Source organism: Megachile rotundata, chromosome 1 (assembly GCF_050947335.1).
Source record: "Megachile rotundata isolate GNS110a chromosome 1, iyMegRotu1, whole genome shotgun sequence".
NCBI classification, from domain to species: domain Eukaryota; kingdom Metazoa; phylum Arthropoda; class Insecta; order Hymenoptera; family Megachilidae; genus Megachile; species Megachile rotundata.
This window is the reverse complement of record NC_134983.1, coordinates 17562876-17581688: the sequence shown is the minus strand read 5'-3', so window position 1 is coordinate 17581688 and position 18813 is coordinate 17562876. Positions and strand designations below refer to the sequence as shown.

Here is an 18813-nt window from a genome sequence, read left to right as displayed (position 1 = left end):
AATAAATTACCATGAATGTTTTCAAATGTAAAACATATCAAATTTGTTTGTTAAATAAAACGTCTATAACAGAATTTAAAAATGTAGTCTGGAAATACTCCAAATTTTAATGTATAAATATAAATATTAAGCATATGTAAGTATATGTACGTGTAAAATGTTCATACATAAATAACATACATAAATGTATAAGTAAATACACACACAAATCTACAGGTATAAGAAAGTTATATATGTACATACGTATGTGTATGTATAAATGTATGTATATGTGTATGTACATATGTAACTTTATTTATACATGTACATTTATGTGTGTATTTACTTATACATTTATGTATGAACATTTTATTAATCTACTTGAATACCCTCAAAAAAATTGATGACACCATAAACTTAAATTTAACACATCTACAAAAGGGAATAATTTAAAGTTTAAAAACGGAACCTGAAAAAGTTTGAAATAGAATTTAAATTATCGTAAATCTTATTGTTATCGGTTCATTGTTCGAGGATTGACGGAAATCTATTAATAGGTTTTCCGATATCATCGATAATTAAGCGAAAGACAGTTAATAAATCTTTCAGTGATTATCGATTAACCGGTAATTACATTAAACTTATAAGAGATAGTAACGTGATTTGAAGAAGAGAAAACTGGAAATAAGGATTATTCGTTTTCATCTTTTATTATTATTTAAATAGAATTTCATTTTCGCTCGTATGATTTCATTTGGAATCATTGACTTACTTTACGGTCGGAGCTTATGCTATTTATAATGTCTTAATGAGACGTGGAAATAGAAATTTTGCACCTGATTCCAGTTTTCTTTCATGCAGTAATTAACTTTGGCTGCATCAGCATTTTCATGTCTTAACATTTTTTAATTTTTTAATTCTCATATTTTCACATTTTTTTCATTTTTGGAGTCTAAATATTTCAATTTTCGAATTCCTGAAATCTGAAGCTAAAATTGCTTGAAATGAAAAATAAAAATTGGGAAAATCTAAAATAAAAATTGCCCCAAATAAAATGGTACCCGTGAACCCGAAATGAAACAGAAATAACCGAAAACGAAATAAAAATTGTTAAACGACATCGAATCGCACAAAAGAGCCATTTTCGTAGTTTTGATCGAATAATAAATAATTTACGAGATAATCGGACGATTGGATTAAAATCAAGCGATATACGGGCATAAAACGGAGAACAAGAACGTCGTAGAAGGGAAAATACGCGTAACTGACGTTCATATTTTTCCCTTTACGGTGAAACCATTTCGCAAGCCGCTTATCCAAGCCAAACTACGTATTGCTCCTCGTATGCTCCCCTATTTTTGGATTCCTCGCTATTTGTCTAAACGTCGACGTAGCCACTAGAAGAAAGAGCTGTCTGCGTTCCCAACTATGATTGAGCGAGATTTTGTCGAGATTGTTGCAGTCAAATTCAAGAGACACCCGGAAAAAGTATATTAATCTTTTGCCCCTGTATTTCTGCGTTACAGCGGATTTATTTCTTGGAAATTGCACGTGTCAATCTCCTCGACATAGATCGTTAAACATTGCAACCCGATAGGTTTATACAGGGTGTCTCACAATTAGTGCAGGTCCATGAGATGGAGCGTGACGTGATTCTGAATAAGATTTCCCTTTGCAAAAATGAGATTTGAAGCTTCGTTTTCGAATTATTAAGGAAAAGATATCGTTTTATTACTTTCAAGTGCTATACAGGGTGTCTCACAATTAGTGCAGGTCCCTGAGATGCAGGGTGACGTGATTCTGAATAAGATTTCCCTTTGCAAAAATGAGATTTGAAGCTTCGTTTTCGAATTATTAAGGAAAAGATATCGTTTTATTACTTTCAAGTGCTATACAGGGTGTCTCACAATTAGTGTATGTCCTTGAGATGGAGCGTGACGTGATTCTGAATAAGATTTCCCTTTGCACAAATGAGGTTTGAAGCTTCGTTTTCGAATTATTAAGGAAAAGATATCGTTTTATTACTTTCAAGTGCTATACAGGGTGTCTCACAATTAGTGTATGTCCTTGAGATGGAGCGTGACGTGATTCTGAATAAGATTTCCCTTTGCACAAATGAGGTTTGAAGCTTCGTTTTCGAATTATTAAGGAAAAGATATCGTTTTATTACTTTCAAGTGCTATACAGGGTGTCTCACAATTAGTGTAAGTCCCTGAGATGCAGGGTGACGTGATTCTGAATAAGATTTCCCTTTGCAAAAATGAGATATGAAGCTTCGTTTTCGAATTATTAAGGAAAAGATATCGTTTTATTACTTTCAAGTGCTATACAGGGTGTCTCACAATTAGTGTAGGTCCCTGAGATGGAGGGTGACGTGATTCTGAATAAGATTTCCCTTTGCAAAAATGAGATTTGAAGCTTCGTTTTCGAATTATTAAGGAAAAGATATCGTTTTATTACTTTCAAGTGCTATACAGGGTGTCTCACAATTAGTGCAGGTCCCTGAGATGGAGCGTGACGTGATTCTGAATAAGATTTCCCTTTGCACCAATGAGGTTTGAAGCTTCGTTTTTGAATTATTAAGGAAATACACGGGCCAATCAGAGCTCGAGGATTACGCATGCGCAGACGCGAGAGCAATAGCTTCGTAGTTATCTAACGCGTGGTAATCCAACACGTGATAATGCAACGCGTGGTAATCCTACCCGTAGTAATCCAACGCGTAGTAATACAACGCGTAGTAATACAGCGTGTGAATATCAAACGCGTAGTAACCTAGCGCGTGCATATTCAACGCGTAGTAATCCAACGCGTAATAATCCAACGCGTAATAACGCAACGCGTGGTCATTCTAAGCGTAGGAATCTAATGCGTGGTAATGTAACGCGTAGTAATCCAGCGTATCGATATCTAACGCGTAGTAATCCAGCGTATCGATATCTAACGCGTAGTAATCCAGCGTGTCAATATCTAACGCGTAGTAATTCAGCACGCGGTTATTCAACGCGTATAAGTCCAACGCGTATTAATACAACGCATGGTAATTCTAAGCGTAGAAATCTAACACGTGATAATCTAACGCGTAGTAACCTAGCGCGTGCATATTCAACGCGTAGTAATCCAGCGCGTAATAACGCAACGCGTGGTCATTCTAAGCGTAGGAATCTAATGCGTGGTAATGTAACGCGTAGTAATCCAGCGTATCGATATCTAACGCGTAGTAATCCAGCGTATCGATATCTAACGCGTAGTAATCCAGCGTATCGATATCTAACGCGTAGTAATCCAGCGTATCGATATCTAACGCGTAGTAATCCAGCGTATCGATATCTAACGCGTAGTAATCCAGCGTGTCAATATCTAACGCGTAGTAATTTTGCACGCGGATATTCAACGCGTATAAGTCCAACGCGTATTAATACAACGCATGGTAATTCTAAGCGTAGGAATCTAACACGTGGTAATCTAACGCGTAGTTAACCAACGCGTAGTAACCCAACGCGTAATAATCCCCAAGCTCTGATTGGCCCGTGTTTTTCCTTAATAATTCAAAAACGAAGCTTCGAGCCTCATTTTTGTAAAGGGAAATCTTATTCAGAATCACGTCAGGGACCTGCACTCGTTACGAGGCACCCTGCAGAAGAAAATTTGTTGACATTTTTTAAGCACATACAAGGATAAATATTTAATTTGCTAATTTTATAGATTACATGTCAGATTTTAAGGAGTATTACGGACGTCTAAACGATCCTTAAAATTAAAATAAAAGCCCAAATTACCATAATTGTAATACAATCTCCTAAAACTCAAAACTTCGAAAATTGTAGAGAGCTAAAACTTCAGTATACAGTGCTCGCCTCCGTGTTTTCACCGACCAAATAAATTTCGTAATAGTTCAAAGCTGTGACTAAAAAAAAGGCACAATTCGAAAATTGGAAAATTGATGGTCGCAGGAGTAACTCGTGGAGAGAAATTCACTCGCGTTCCAAAAAACGTCAAGAACATCGCGGCGGTATAACGTTTTCTCTTAAATTCTCTCGAAAACCACGCTCCGTTGAATTTTCGAGTTCTTCTGGTCGCTACTTCCTGCATCTAATTTTATGGAGGGAAATAAAAGGAACTTATGTACGTGTGGTAAATCGAAGAATTTGGGAAATCCAGGTGGAAATCCATATGGGAAGAGAATTCAACGGCAACATATCGCAATGGAAGCCGGCGAAACAACGATGCCACCAACGTTGTTTCTTTTCCATTCGTACATCTATTTTACGAATACAATGGGCATTGTACAGATAAAACAATATACCTACCTGTCCCGGTCCGTTTCGTTTTACGTTTAAAGCTTTTACAGTGTGTAAAATGTTGACTGTAACACTACCTCTACGGGTATTTTCACGCGATTGATTGCTCCATTAAGGAAGCTGTATATTTAATTCGTTCCACTCTGATTCCTTTTTACAGCATCGGCTGTTTCGTGTTTAGGCATCGATAAATAACGAATTATTTAAATTTACCTTAATTACTACGTTACGTTGCAAGATTACGAATCCGGTTAATATTGTTAGAACCAGGAAGAAAAATATAATGAGCTCTTTTAGTTGAAGAAAAAAATTAAAGGAGATTTCGAAGACATTCTGATCGTAAGAACATCGTATGGAAATTTTTAAGGTATACAAAGTAATATATGGTATCCAAAGGGATATTCTTTGAAGATTATGTGGAAATCATAGGGATATTCTTCAATTCTAAGGTTATACTGTGAGGATCTTTCTGGAGTGATTCTACTGATATTTTAGAGCTAAGAATATTTTAGGAATTCACATTATGTGGCAACCTTAGGTAACCTTGTGAATATTCTAGTACCTAGGAGGATCTAAGAAGATGGGTGGACTAAAGTCTAAGAAAAACGAACAGTGATCATAAAAGGATGTTAACTGAATTTAATTACAAACCTAAATGATCTTATAATTTAGGGAAATGTATCCAATGTGAAAAATTTCGTCAAGTTCTACAATCGTCAGAGCAATCTAGAGATCCCAAGATTCTAAAAGAGTTTGATAACAGAGGCTCTCAACCGTAGTATTCTGGGGAGAACTGATTGAAAGTCTGGAAAGAAGTTCCAGGTAACGGGAGAAAGTTAGGAAGAGTCTGAAGGAAGTGTTTATATAGCACCTATTATTTCCTACTTCGATTAAATGTAACTCGAAGTACAGGAGACTGAACATCAATTAGATAGCGATTTGTAAAGTAATAAGAAAATGGATACCAAGATTCAACTGGTTTAAATTCTAGGGTCTCGTTTACGCACTTACGCTTTCATTTCAACCTTGAATTAGAAATCGACGATATGTTACGTTTCTAAAATCATGACAGATACAAATAATATTCTAAGGAAATACAGTGACGAGTCGCATTTAGAAATTATCAGAGAGCCGCGAGCGCAAAGACGTTTACTTTCACTCGTCAGTTGTGTTACTCGTTTTTTTTCGCTGGTCGATTATTTTGAAAGATCCTAAGTTACCACATACGTACTTCATCAGCAAACGATGATTTCTTGATACAAATCGACGCGCAATTTTCTTGCGTTTCTTAATTAACAAAGAGCGTAAATTTACCGTATATTTTCTAACGCGAGTGCTTTACGAGCATCGTTTAAAGTTTACACGCTTTGCTGACGGTGCAGACGTTAGTTTACAAAACGTTCCGTAAGTATTGCAGCGGAAACAATTCATTATAACCGTTGTCAAATTACCATATGCATTGCGATTATAATATTTCTACGCGGTAATTACATGAATCTTGTTCTGGTTAGAGTACATGTTTTCATTAAGATAAGATTTTCTTTGAGAACTTGTTTCTTATTTATGTACTGATCTATATTAAATATGATGAGATTTTTGGAAATTTCAGATATTGCATGCATTTTGAAGCTTGAAAAATTTCATGCACTTTCAAATTTGAAAAATTTCATGCATTTAGAAATTCGAAAAATTGCATGCATTTAGAAATTTGAAAAATTGCATGCATTTAGAAATTTGAAAAATTGCATGCATTTTAAATTTTGAAAAATTTCATGCATTTAGAAATTTGAAAAATCTCATACATTTAGAAATTTGAAAAATTGCATGCATTTTGAAATTTGAAAAGTTTCATGCATTTAGAAATTTAAAAAATTTCATGCATTTAGAAATTTGAAAAAATGCATGCATTTAGAAATTTAAAAAATTGCATGCATTTTAAATTTTGAAAAATTTCATGCATTTAGAAATTTGAAAAATTGTATACATTTTGAAATTTGAAAAATTGCATACACTTTGAAATTTGAAAAATTTCATGCATTTAGAAATTTGAAAAATTTCATGCACTTTAAAATTTAAAAAATCTCATGCACTTTAAAATTTGAAAAATTTCATGCATTTTAAAATTTGAAAAATTGCATACATTTTGAAATTTGAAAAATTTAATGCATTTAGAAATTTGAAAAATTGCATGCATTTTGAAATTTGAAAAATTGCATGCATTTTGAAATTTGAAAAAATTCATGCATTTTAAAATTTGAAAAATTGCATACATTTTGAAATTTGAAAAATTTCATGCATTTAGAAATTTGAAAAATTTCATGCATTTAGAAATTTGAAAAATTTCATGCACTTTAAAATTTGAAAAATTTCATACATTTTAAAATTTGAAAAATCTCATGCACTTTAAAATTTGAAAAATTTCATGCATTTTAAAATTTGAAAAATTGCATACATTTTGAAATTTGAAAAATTTAATGCATTTAGAAATTTGAAAAATTGCATGCATTTTGAAATTTGAAAAATTGCATGCATTTTGAAATTTGAAAAAATTCATGCATTTTAAAATTTGAAAAATTGCATACATTTTGAAATTTGAAAAATTTCATGCATTTAGAAATTTGAAAAATTTCATGCATTTAGAAATTTGAAAAATTTCATGCACTTTAAAATTTGAAAAATTTCATACATTTTAAAATTTGAAAAATCTCATGCACTTTAAAATTTGAAAAATTTCATGCATTTTAAAATTTGAAAAATTGCATACATTTTGAAATTTGAAAAATTTAATGCATTTAGAAATTTGAAAAATTGCATGCATTTTGAAATTTGAAAAATTGCATGCATTTTGAAATTTGAAAAAAATCATGCATTTTAAAATTTGAAAAATTGCATACATTTTGAAATTTGAAAAATTTCATGCATTTAGAAATTTGAAAAATTTCATGCATTTAGAAATTTGAAAAATTTCATGCACTTTAAAATTTGAAAAATTTCATACATTTTAAAATTTGAAAAATCTCATGCACTTTAAAATTTGAAAAATTTCATGCACTTAAAAATTTGAAAAATCTCATGCACTTTAAAATTAAAATTCTAAAACAATATATTTAAAAAATGCTAAACTTCAATGAGAATATACAAAGCTGTGCAATCCGAAGAAAGTAGGTACATAATTTACCTTAATAAGAAGTATAAAAATGAAATGCAAAAAAAAGAAAAACGAAAAAAGGCAAATTAAGGATGAGAAACTTGTTTACGTGTTGAAGTTCAGTAAGTAAATCTTCTATTTGTATATGCGCGTTAAACTCGAACGCGGGGGCAAATATTACGCTTGGTTAGCTAAGACTTTCTCGCATAAAACGTGACGGTTCTTTGCCGTCTGAAACTTGTGCGAATTTGAGGTACTTTCTCGGGATCACCGTCGTTGCATAGTTGCGACACGTGCGAAAGAAAATGCAGAGTTTTTTGTGCAATGTCTGCGAAACGCGGTTGTAATTTACGATCAGTTCTAGCAAGAATTTGGTAATTCAATAATATCCATTAGTCCTTTTCTTGCTCCTAGCCTTTCGCGTATGCAACTTACTTCGATATCGACCATTGTTAATCCTCAGTCACGTCATGTGTAATAGCGGAGTAAACTTCCCTATGGACCTTTGCCATGGAAAATTTCCTGTTAAAAACTGAACAAATATCCTCCGTTCATTTGTGGGTTTTCAAACTTTATGACTTTTTGTTTTAGAGATTCGATAAATTCGTTGTTATGAATTTTTGGGACTTGGAAAGTAAGGATTTATGTATTTGAATAGATGATAATTTGGGGATTCAGGTATTTGGACAGCTGAGAATTTGGAGATTCAGGTGGTTGAACATTTTAGAATTTAAGTATTTAGGTATTTCACAACTTACGAATTTGGAAAATTAGAAAAATTTAATATTTCTGATATAGAATGTGAATTTGGTAATATTAAAATTTTTAAATTTACGATTTTGCGAATTTTTTATGTTTAATAACAACTCGGAACCTTGAAAACGTAAAATATTAAAAATTTATAAATGAAAAGAATTTGAAATTGATAAGCATTAAATACACACCGAGTAAGTTTGAAATCATTAATTTATTCGCCTGACTTAATCACGTGGTATAATTTATCTCGTGAACAAATATTATCTTTAAATTTTGGTTAAAATTACGAACCAAACGAGTCGAGTGAAGTGAAAAAGAAATATTTTCTTTGCGGTTAAATTCCGTAAAATTTCAAACGTGGAGGGTTATCCTGAAGAATTATGAACCGAGGAAGGGTGGCGTTCACTCCATTTTCGCAAACGTTCCTCCGATTTTGTGCGTCTCCTACGATCAACGATTTTCGCCCACTCGAGATCCGAATCTTCGCATAATACCACAGATGATAAAATACTCCTATGCCTGCAAATCGAAATCCATACGTGAACCTACATAGGGTGTCCAACTTAACTCTTCTCTTATATCTTCCCCTATTTCAAACAAAATTTATACATCAAATTTACCTAACCATTCTATTATTTATAATAAATATAACAAATCTTGTAAATTAACATTTTAAACAGTACATGTGTTCTTTATTAAAACAACATATTTATTTTTGCTTATATCAACTCTTTCAATATTCTAATAATTTTTATTTGATTATTAAGTGTAATTGTTCCTAAGAAATTATTATACATAGTATTTTAATCTTTAATATTTTATATCTAGATGAAACATTCATTTCTTGAATATTATACCTTCTCATACAGAGTATTCCCAGTTCAATTTAATATTCAATATTCAGTTTAAATAAAACATGACATGTTTCGTTTAAGAAATAAAATATCTCATGTTCATCATTATAAAAATATAGAAGTTATCTTCTACCATTTTCATATGTAGTTTTTCTTTAAATCTAAACATTTTAGTATAAAATGTCCCAGTTGCTGGACGTATGCAAGCTCGGACACCCTGTACGTGCGTACTTACCTATATACATAGAACCCATATGGGGACGATTTCCGTTGCGGGGTGACGCGAAGGGGTGATTCACGATCAAAATGCAAAACTGTTCAGCTTTCAATTGCATGGAATATCGGAATATCCGGCAGCGTGAAGTGCGGATATCGAGTTTCTCGCGTGCGTTGAAAAAGCGCGCGACCCGTTGCATGAAATTCCTCAGAAGACGGTCGAGGGTGTTCGTTCGGGGCAAATTTGCAACCGCCGGTCTTGGAATCGGATTATCGTGTGTTCCATGTACACCGATGGTGCACACACGTGCGCGCGTATACGCGGCGAAAGAAAATTCTCTGTAACGAGTTCCTGTGACCGCATATACCCCCTACTCTCCATAAATCTCCTACATACTTTTATGCTCCTCCTCTGAACGGAATACGCAATTCTACTGGCATCGAGTAATAAGCAATTCTTTCTTCTTACGTTTCTGCATTCCGAAGTTTTTAAATTTTCAAACTTCGTTCCCAAATTGCTAGATACCATGTTCTGAAATTTCTGAGTTTTCATATCCATAAATTTTCAGATTTGCAAATTTCCGAATTCTTAAATTGCAAAATGTAGGACGCTGTAAATCTCGCGATCCTTAGATTTGTATATTCGTATATTCAAGGATCTTCTGATTTTCAAATCCGTATGTGTTCAAATTCACAGATTGCTAAATACATGGATGCCATGGATTGCTAAATATCCCAAGCCACTATGTCTCCAATCCCTACATCTTTAAATAGCTTAACCTTTTAATACCCAGATCCCTGAACACCTATATCCTAGGTCTCTGGGTCTCCAAATCCTACATTTTTAAATAGCTTAACCTCATAATACCCAGAGCCACAAATATCCAGATCCCTGAACACTTATTTCCTAGGTCTCTGGGCCTCCAACCCCTACATTTTTATATATCTTGACCCCCTGGTCAGATCCCCAAATCCCTACATCACTACCCACCTAGACCTCTAAATGACTAGATCCTCAAATACCTAGCCCCCAATACCTAGATCCTCAAATACCTAGCCCCCAATACCTAGATCTCCAAATCCCTACATCTCTCACCACTTAGATCTCTAAATGACTAGATCCTCAAATACCTAGCCCCCAATACCTAGATCCCCAAATACCTAGCCCCCAATACCTAGATCCTCAAATACCTAGCCCCCAATACCTAGATCCCCAAATCCCTACATCTCTCACCACCTCGATCTCTAAATGACTAGATCTTCAAATACCTAGCCCCCAATACCTAGATCCTCAAATACCTAGCCCCCAATACCTAGATCCTCAAATACCTAGCCCCCAATACCTAGATCCCCAAATCCCTACATCTCTAACTACCTAGATCCCCAAATACCTAGATCCCCAACTACCTAGATCCCCATATACCCAGATCCCCAAATACCCAGATCCCCAAATACCCAGATCCCCAAATACCCAGATCCCCAAATACCCAGATCCCCAAATACCCAGATCCCCAAATACCCAGATCCTCAAATACCCAAATCCCCAAATATCTCAATCTCCAAGTACCTACATCTCCACATCCCCCAATGCCTAAACTCCTCCACCCCCAAATCTCTAAATCCAAAAATATCTAAGTCCCCAAACACTCAGATCCCGAAATACCTAGCTCCCTAAATTCCCACATTTCCAAATCCCTATATTCCCAAATTCCCAGATCCCCAAATACCCAGATCCCCAAATACCTACATCTCCACATCCCCCAATACCTAAACTCCTCCACCCCCAAATCCCTAAATCCAAAAATATCTAACTCCCCAAACACTCAGATCCTAAAATACCTAGCTCCCTAAATTCCCACATCTTCAAATCCCTATATTCCCAAATTCCCAGATCCCCAAATCCTTACTGTCCAAACTGTCAGAATCTCCAAATCAAAGTCCCTCAATTCACAAATAAATAACTCCAGAAATTCGGAAATCCTCAACTCCAAAAGTTCGCGAGTTCTCAAATCCCCAAATACCCGAATGCAGAAATAAAAAAATTTTACTGCTCGAATCCCATTCTTATGAACAGGCTAAGTAATTCTGCCTCGGCGAAGTCAACGGGGAGTTCGGCCGTGCTCGCACGAGCCACTCCTCCGAGCCAACCCCTCCCGTGCATAAAATTTCGCCAGGCAATTTGGGAAATCGTCCAATCGTAAGGGACGAATGGATCATAAAACACGATGGGACACGGTACCCGTGATTACCTCGAGAAAAGCCAGCCTGGAACAATGGTAAAAGTTCGACTGGATTTAGACGACGTAACGCCTCCGGATATCTTTCAGCGGCATTCCGTGGTTCCCCTTCGTATGCAAATTTTACCTGCGGGGTCACGTGGCGTTTGGTAGACAGTAAACGGTCGGTTGACAAGGAGAGGAACAAGAGCTGGGCGGCATAGTGTAAATACAAGACACTGGAGCGGATGGACTGCAGACCTGGATGAAACGATATTCGAAATACAAAATAAATACGTTTCCAGTCAATATTTTATACAAATATAGAATACGTTATTAACACATTATGATACTGTATTTTCTTAATTAAGGTAATTCTACTTTAATTATTGTACATTATTTCCAATATCTCGTTGAATTATTGTTTTTATTAAAATTCCAGTTACTGCACTTTGAATACTGTATTTATGACCGTCAAGCGAAATAAATCTCCATTTAATTTCACACCCGTTTTCAATAATCTTTAGCAAAAATATGCTCACCTCCGGACAAATGCAAGTTGGACAAACTGCTTTGGGTCCTTCTCCGTGTTGCATGATTTGTGGTCTATTCCTCCTGGCTTCCTTCATTTTGGCCAATAATTCTTGCACGAGTGCTAGTCGGGCCATGTACATCTCCCTGAGGGTCGCTTTCTGTTTCCTTTTCTTCTTCTTGGTCTGTGTCGCGCTTTCTAAACATTCTGGTTCCGTCTTGCAAGCGCAAGTCAGATAGTCTGGGTGGACCGGAGGTATAATAGTCAAACTACCCCAGCAGAAGGACTCAACGTCCATCGTGGTTAATTCGCGGAACTGATACGGATAACGTGGGTCCGTCTCCTCGCGTGCATAAAACGCTTTTTTCGTGCTTATGGGAGCGTACACCTCGGTGATGATGCATTTTCCTAGGAAACTGATCCGCACGTACACCTCGATGGTCGCGTCGGTTTTATTTACATCCTCGTCGAACAGGGGGAACGTTCCACGCGTCGATCTAAACGATTAAAGTGGCTGTTTTAATTTGTTCTAATAAATTGATAATTATACCCTAGATATTAATAACCTTGTGCTAGGTCATAATAATCAAAATTTCTCTGAAGTTCAAATCCCAAAGTATCACAAGATTCGACTATTTAAGTCCAAATATTCCTAAATTTCTCAAATATCCTTATATTCCAACATTTTTCCCGGTTACAGTTTATATTGCAAATACTCGAAAATATCAGTAAAAATGAAATATTTGTATAGTATATATTTTCAGATGGAATGGTATCAGTGGAAAAAATCTCATCGTACGCGAAACTTCTGATGGTCCTATTCGAACGGATTTGTTAGATTTTCCCTTTTTTGAATCTTCACTTCTATTTCCATAAATTTCCCTGACCATTGCGACTGGAATAGATCCGTGCAACGTAACGCGGTAACAGAGGAGACAATTTTGTTCGTTAACCCCGAACAAATTTTCAGCGATACAGATCCGATCTCGCCGTGAGTTTTCGATACAAACGAACGTTCAGATTTGGTACTTGGCGCAGCGGTTTTCTAAATTACATTAACCCGGACGGATAACGTTCGCCGTTGGGGTAATCGGTTTCGTCCGTGTATTTGCATAAACGCCAGGTTCGCGTATTCAAATGCATTCACCTTGATATAGGTTCTCGCTCCAGTGCGCTAGAAAAATAACCTCCAAGCTCTTTCCGTTCACGGAGGTCCTTTATAATACCGTTAAGCAGATCGTCCATCTTGACGAGGGTGAACCCGAAGTTCTGCCGTCGTTCCAATTCGAAATACTTGGATACCTCCTTGGATACGTATAACTGTAGGTCCACGCCGGATACGTCCTTCTCAAATGTCTCTTCCGGTACTGCAAACAGCACGGATCTACCGCCGTAGAAACGTTCATTCTCGTAATTGGAGCCACGGTAGGAACGGTAGTCCTGCCGATTGGGCATCAAACTTGTCCATTCCTCGTCCAACATACGAAACATTATCACCGTCTTCTTCATTAGTGCTGCGTCGAATATTCCCTTCCATGGCATGTATAACTAATGTGGAAAACATCATACATGTAAAACGTCATTTTTACATCGTATGTAAAAATATTCGATTCGTGGCGATAGACCGAGTCGCCATTTTACGCGACGCTATCTTGGAACTTTTCAAATTTAAAGAATTGATGATTTGAAAATTTTGTGCATTGAGAATTATGTAACATTCCCTAACACGAAATTCGACTAATTATTTTTTGTCAAGAAAATCTGTCTGATTATTTTTCGAAACGCTGGAAGTATGAATTGTTAATATCAGATGTGGAAGAAGAAAAACAATCGTTATCGAATTATGAAAATGACGAAAGTTGTTATCGTAATGGCTATGACTATGGATTATGTGCAAATGAAATAATAATATGTGCTAATAAAATTGTTTTACTTCTTCTCGAAGAAGTTTAAACAGAGCTTTGAAAAGTTTTAATAGTTTGCAAGATGAGACCTAGTTTCCCTCGTTCCGTTATCTCGAAATACAGATTTTAAGGAGAAAAAATCTCGAGGGTGGGTAAGGTAATATTTTTTAATATAAGGTGATGCATCGTTTTATTCTTACGTGACTGGGAGTTCGCGCCAATGTTACGTGCCTCACGAAACGTGCGTTAAGATAACTTTAAGAATTTCACGAGCAACGCACGGTCTAGATAAAGCTTGCTCGTAAAACGAGTACCGAACGGTCGCGTTACGTTTATCTAACACGATTATGTATCAAACAACGATTGTACCCTTTCATACTTACACCCTTTCATATCGGAACATACAATTATATAGATAATTCTACGTGCAGAGTTTTAGCGATTAAATCGGTTCTCAGATTGATAGAAACGACCGAATTATCAATATAATGGATCAGAAAGGTAATTTAAGGGTTACAGTTATAAAAATAAATACGAATTTTTTTTCTGCTCGAATAATATTTGTAAGATGTTTGAAAGGAATGAAGAATGAGACAGTAATGAATTAATTACTCACGTTTTCCACTATGATCTCCAATAGAACCAACCGCGAATCGTGCACCACAGTCAACGAGGACATCGTTGCTCTTCGTCCCGTACGTTTCACGCCTCCTTCGACAAGTTCGCTCGTTTTCAGGAAGTTTGATTTATCGATCGATAAAGCTTCAAGATAGAAGAGGATTCCGAAAATTTTTCTTGGTTACCAACTGTTTCCGTGTGCGAAACGTAAAGTTTGAGGTTGGAGCGTGTCGCGTTTTCCAATTCTGCGACATCGCTGCCGCCCCCCTCCTCTAACCCCTATTCCGCGATATCGATGCTCCTTTCGAGAAATAAATGTTATCTCGACCCAACTGTTCACTAACTTCATTTCCTTGTTTCGTCGGTACAATAAAATCGATGAAACTTGGCTACCTTACTACCTTGCTCCTTTAATATAGCCGACTGTGCCCGTGAATCAACCGCGCTGGCATGTGCACGAGGTGCATGTACTTGACGCCATTAGGCACTTCTAATTCGAAATATTGGAATATTAATTTGGGAATTTAAATTTCTGCGTTTTTGGATTTATTAATTTAACGAAAAAACTTCTACGTTATAAATTTTCTGCATTTTCTAAATTGTTAGAAAAACTTAAAAAAGATGCAAGTTTGGAATTTCTACGTTTCTTGTTATTAATGTATTCCGGATATAGGAATATCCTCAGATTTCAATATTCTTATACTGCCACATCCCCAGATTCCCAAATCTTTAGGTTACCTAATTTCCCAAATTATTCACCTTTCAAATTTCCAAGTTCCCAAATCTCCAGGTTACCTAATTTTCCAAATTGTTCACCTTTCAAATTTCCAAATTCCCAAATCTCTAGATTACCTAATTTTCCAAACTGTTCACCTTTCAAATTTCCAAATTCCCAAATCTCTAGGTTACCTAATTTTCCAAATTATTCGCCTTTCAAATTTCCAAGTTCCCCAATCTCTAGGTTACCTAATTTTCCAAATTATTCGCCTTTCAAATTTCCAAGTTCCCAAATCTCTAGGTTACCTAATTTTCCAAATTATTCGCCTTTCAAATTTCCAAGTTCCCAAATTTCTAGGTTACCTAATTTTCCAAATTTTTCACCTTTCAAATTTCCAAATTCCCAAATCTCTAGGTTACCTAATTTTCAAAATTATTCGCCTTTCAAATTTCCAAATTCCCAAATCTCTAGGTTACCTAATTTTCCAAATTATTCGCCTTTCAAATTTCCAAGTTCCAAAATCTCTAGGTTACCTAATTTTCCAAATTATTCGCCTTTCAAATTTCCAAATTCCCAAATCTCTAGGTTACCTAATTTTCCAAATTGTTCACCTTTCAAATTTCCAAGTTCCCAAACTCGAAATTCAAGAAAAATCTTACACATCGAAAGAGATAATTCCGCACTGCATATTCTCCGCTTCACACCTCATTACGCGCCACGTATATCAGCTGCCCTCCGACTCTCTCGATCTACCCATCACCGATCGTAATCAAAATTGCGCAAAAAGAAATATTTGGATGGCGTTGCTAGAAACTGTTATCTCCAACAGAGATCGAACGAAGAATAAATGGATTTTTGTCAAAGAATCGAGAGAACGTCGAGATTAAGCCCATCAATCTTTCAATGCTCTCTTCCTTTTTTTTCTACTTCTTTTATCCTTCATTGGATCAGGTAAAAATACGAGACCGATAATGTCCGGTAGAAATAACGTCGATACGCCGTGTGTCGATCTAGCCTTGTTCCGTTCTTTTGTGCTCTTGTTTCCGAGTTGTTTGCAGTACACTGGAAGCACTCAAGAACCAGTTTCCGTCTCGTCCTGTAGGTGGAAACGCCATTAAAAATACTTCGAGAGGATAGCGAACATCGGGGCGTGGCGTGGCAGGAAATAAAAAGAAAATAACACGAGGAAAGAAAAAGCAGCGGGAAGAGGGGCTCGAAAAACGAAAGGAGGGACGAAGGGGTTGGAAAAATCGTATTAACGACGAAGATAGATAGCGATGGGGTTGAAATAAAAATCGCTTGATACACGACCAATTTATAGACGTCCGTGAATACGCGTACAATTTATTGACTGTGTTTTCGAACAATTCGATACCTGAGTACGTTGACCAGCAAAATTACACGAAAGCACGATCGATCTGGGGAATAATTCTTACCTTTGTTTTGACGTCTTCGGTAATATGTCAGAGGCCTCTCGCGATGACCTCTCCTATAAATTATAGACCCAGGCGGAGGTAAAATAGGAATGTCGCGTTAACTGTCTCCTTTACGACAGAAATAGTCATTATGAAATTTATAGCTTAGACAATTCTCCACGGTAAAAGTTCTATGAGTTTTTTTTGTGGGATCTGTTCGTGCGAGGCGGCTGTCATCAACCCTTTATATTTTTTATAAGGTAGATGACCCCGAGTTTTTAATTTTATATTGTAGAAATTGGTTGGTACGAAATTTAGAATTGGGAAATTTAAGAATTTACGGAGTTTGGAATTTGAGAATTTGGGGGTCTAAAAATTTGAGTATTTGGAAATTTGGAAAATGTAAAATTTGGAAGCTTGAAGATTTGAGGATTTGAAAATTTAAGAATTTGGGGATTCGAAGATTTGGTGATTTGAAAATTTGAGCATTTGAAGATTTGAAAATTTGGAAATTTGAAAACTTGAACATCTACCTTGTATAATTCAATAATATAAAAATTCCACGATTAGAAAAATTGGGAATGATAAAAATTTGAAAATGAGCTTTCAATTTGAAGCAATAAACTAGAGATCCAAGCAGAGTACATCGAGAACTATATAGCAAGAAAATCCTAATTTCTCTGAACCATATGGTTGAAGATTCACCGCGTGTCACGAAAGAAATGTCTTCTTTCGATTTTTCTTTTCGACGTGGAGCGTAATAACTCGAAATGCAATAACCAACGGGGTGATGTAACGCACGTGTGAAAAGGAAAAGTTGAAAACATTGGATTCTTCTCGCTGACGACTGAATTGGTAGGTTGTTACTTTGTACGTGTTACAACGTAACGCATCGTAAAACAACGCGTCGTAACCTTTTGCAATATTTTTAGGAGGATGAAAGTGTAAATGTACCGTAGATTGCTAACGTAATATGTGGAAATATAAATTACTTGTCAGTACTTACTATTAGTTATATAATAAATTTTCTTATGTTCATGTTTGTTAAAATAAATAATTCACAATACCTTTTTTTGTAGGAAAATTGCAACTGTTAAGTACATGTTACAATTGAAGTATATATTATATCTTTTCTTGTATAAATACTTGTTGAATAGTTCGCTAAATGTTATACTAAGTGGATGGTAAAAGGGACATTCATTCAGTCAGAATATAACATTAACCAGTTGAGTGCGTTCGACGTGTATACACGTCAGACCAAATCTCTACTGCGGTGCGTTTGACGTGTATACTCGTCGTGTAAAATAAAAAATTACCATTCACTATAAAAACTCGAAATCTCAATAAAATGTAATAAGAATATTATTTGGTGGTATGTTCCCTTTACATTACCAATACGACCGCTACGTATTAGGTCTACCGGAGAGTTCTGTCCGTTTTAGAATGGTTAGGTTAATTCTAAAAACGGACAGAACTTTCCGGTAGACCTAATATTTCATATGGATTGGGGCTCGCGTATCAAAACTAATTACATACCTAACCCGCGACTTGGACAGCCAGCGTTGATTTGCGGAGAAACCGCGTCAGCAGTTAGCAGGGCCAATAATGGCACGTTGCTTTGTGAGGTAAAGTCTTATACATTTTTACACAAGACTCGTTTACGTATAGTATTATTTCTTAACAATTTTCAAGCTTTTAATAAGAATAATGTATTCAGAAACGAATTGTTAATTTTTTTGACGAATAAAAATGTAATCCTTCTTGGTTTTTCGTAAAATGTATAATAGTACCATTTGCCCTGCGTTCGACGTGTATACACGTCGTTCCTTGTTTTTAATTCCGCACCCTGTGGTGACCTTTTGAAACTAAATTCCAACTGGTTGAAACTAAATTCGTCAACTGGTTAATCAGAATCTTATACATATATTGACAAAACATATAACAATTTTTCAATCATAAAAGCTACAAATATTTCAAAGTAATACAAACACTTCTTTTATGAGTAAAAATTATAACCGGACAAGTGGTCATACTATTGGCTTACATGCAAACCATCCATCAAAATAAGCTCATCGTAAATAATTGATACAATACATGCATTGTGTACAAGTGCAAATCTACCGTAACGATCAACTTGTCAAAAGTATGAGATATCA

General features: G+C 35.6%; 2 protein-coding genes across 8 annotated transcripts in view; one reads left to right on the top strand and one right to left on the bottom strand.

Moving 5' to 3' along the window:
- Positions 1 to 18813, top strand: part of Fstl5 (follistatin-like 5) — a 309162-nt gene that overhangs the window by 257209 nt on the left and 33140 nt on the right. The gene's annotated exons all lie outside the window — the stretch shown is intronic.
- Positions 8377 to 18756, bottom strand: LOC100882299 (uncharacterized). Of its 4 annotated transcripts, none has more exons than XR_013040243.1 (7): positions 16679 to 18756; positions 15902 to 16338; positions 14523 to 15014; positions 13150 to 13550; positions 12013 to 12499; positions 11504 to 11731; positions 8377 to 8703 (listed from the first exon to the last, which is right to left on the bottom strand). XR_013040243.1 is itself a non-coding variant. In XM_076538735.1 (7 exons), exons 2-5 carry the CDS (start codon positions 14583 to 14585, stop codon positions 11627 to 11629), a joined length of 1056 nt encoding a protein of 351 aa, XP_076394850.1. In that variant the 5' UTR covers positions 14586 to 16338; positions 16679 to 18756; the 3' UTR covers positions 8377 to 8703; positions 11504 to 11519; positions 11619 to 11626. The 4 variants fall into 4 exon arrangements, 2 of the variants coding, with proteins under 2 accessions (XP_076394850.1, XP_076394855.1); XM_076538735.1 differs by having other exon boundaries at positions 11504 to 11519; positions 11619 to 11731; positions 14523 to 16338; XR_013040244.1 differs by having other exon boundaries at positions 8377 to 8771; positions 14523 to 16338.

Excerpts from the sequence above, each read along its gene's own strand:
- LOC100882299 (XM_076538735.1), bottom strand. The coding sequence starts at position 14,585 with ATGTCCTCGTTGACTGTGGTGCACGATTCGCGGTTGGTTCTATTGGAG. Across the intron at positions 13,551-14,522 it reads TGGAGATCATAGTGGAAAAC|TTATACATGCCATGGAAGGG; the intron begins GTGAGTAATTAA and ends TTTCCACATTAG. Across the intron at positions 12,500-13,149 it reads GAGCGAGAACCTATATCAAG|ATCGACGCGTGGAACGTTCC; the intron begins GTGAATGCATTT and ends TTAATCGTTTAG.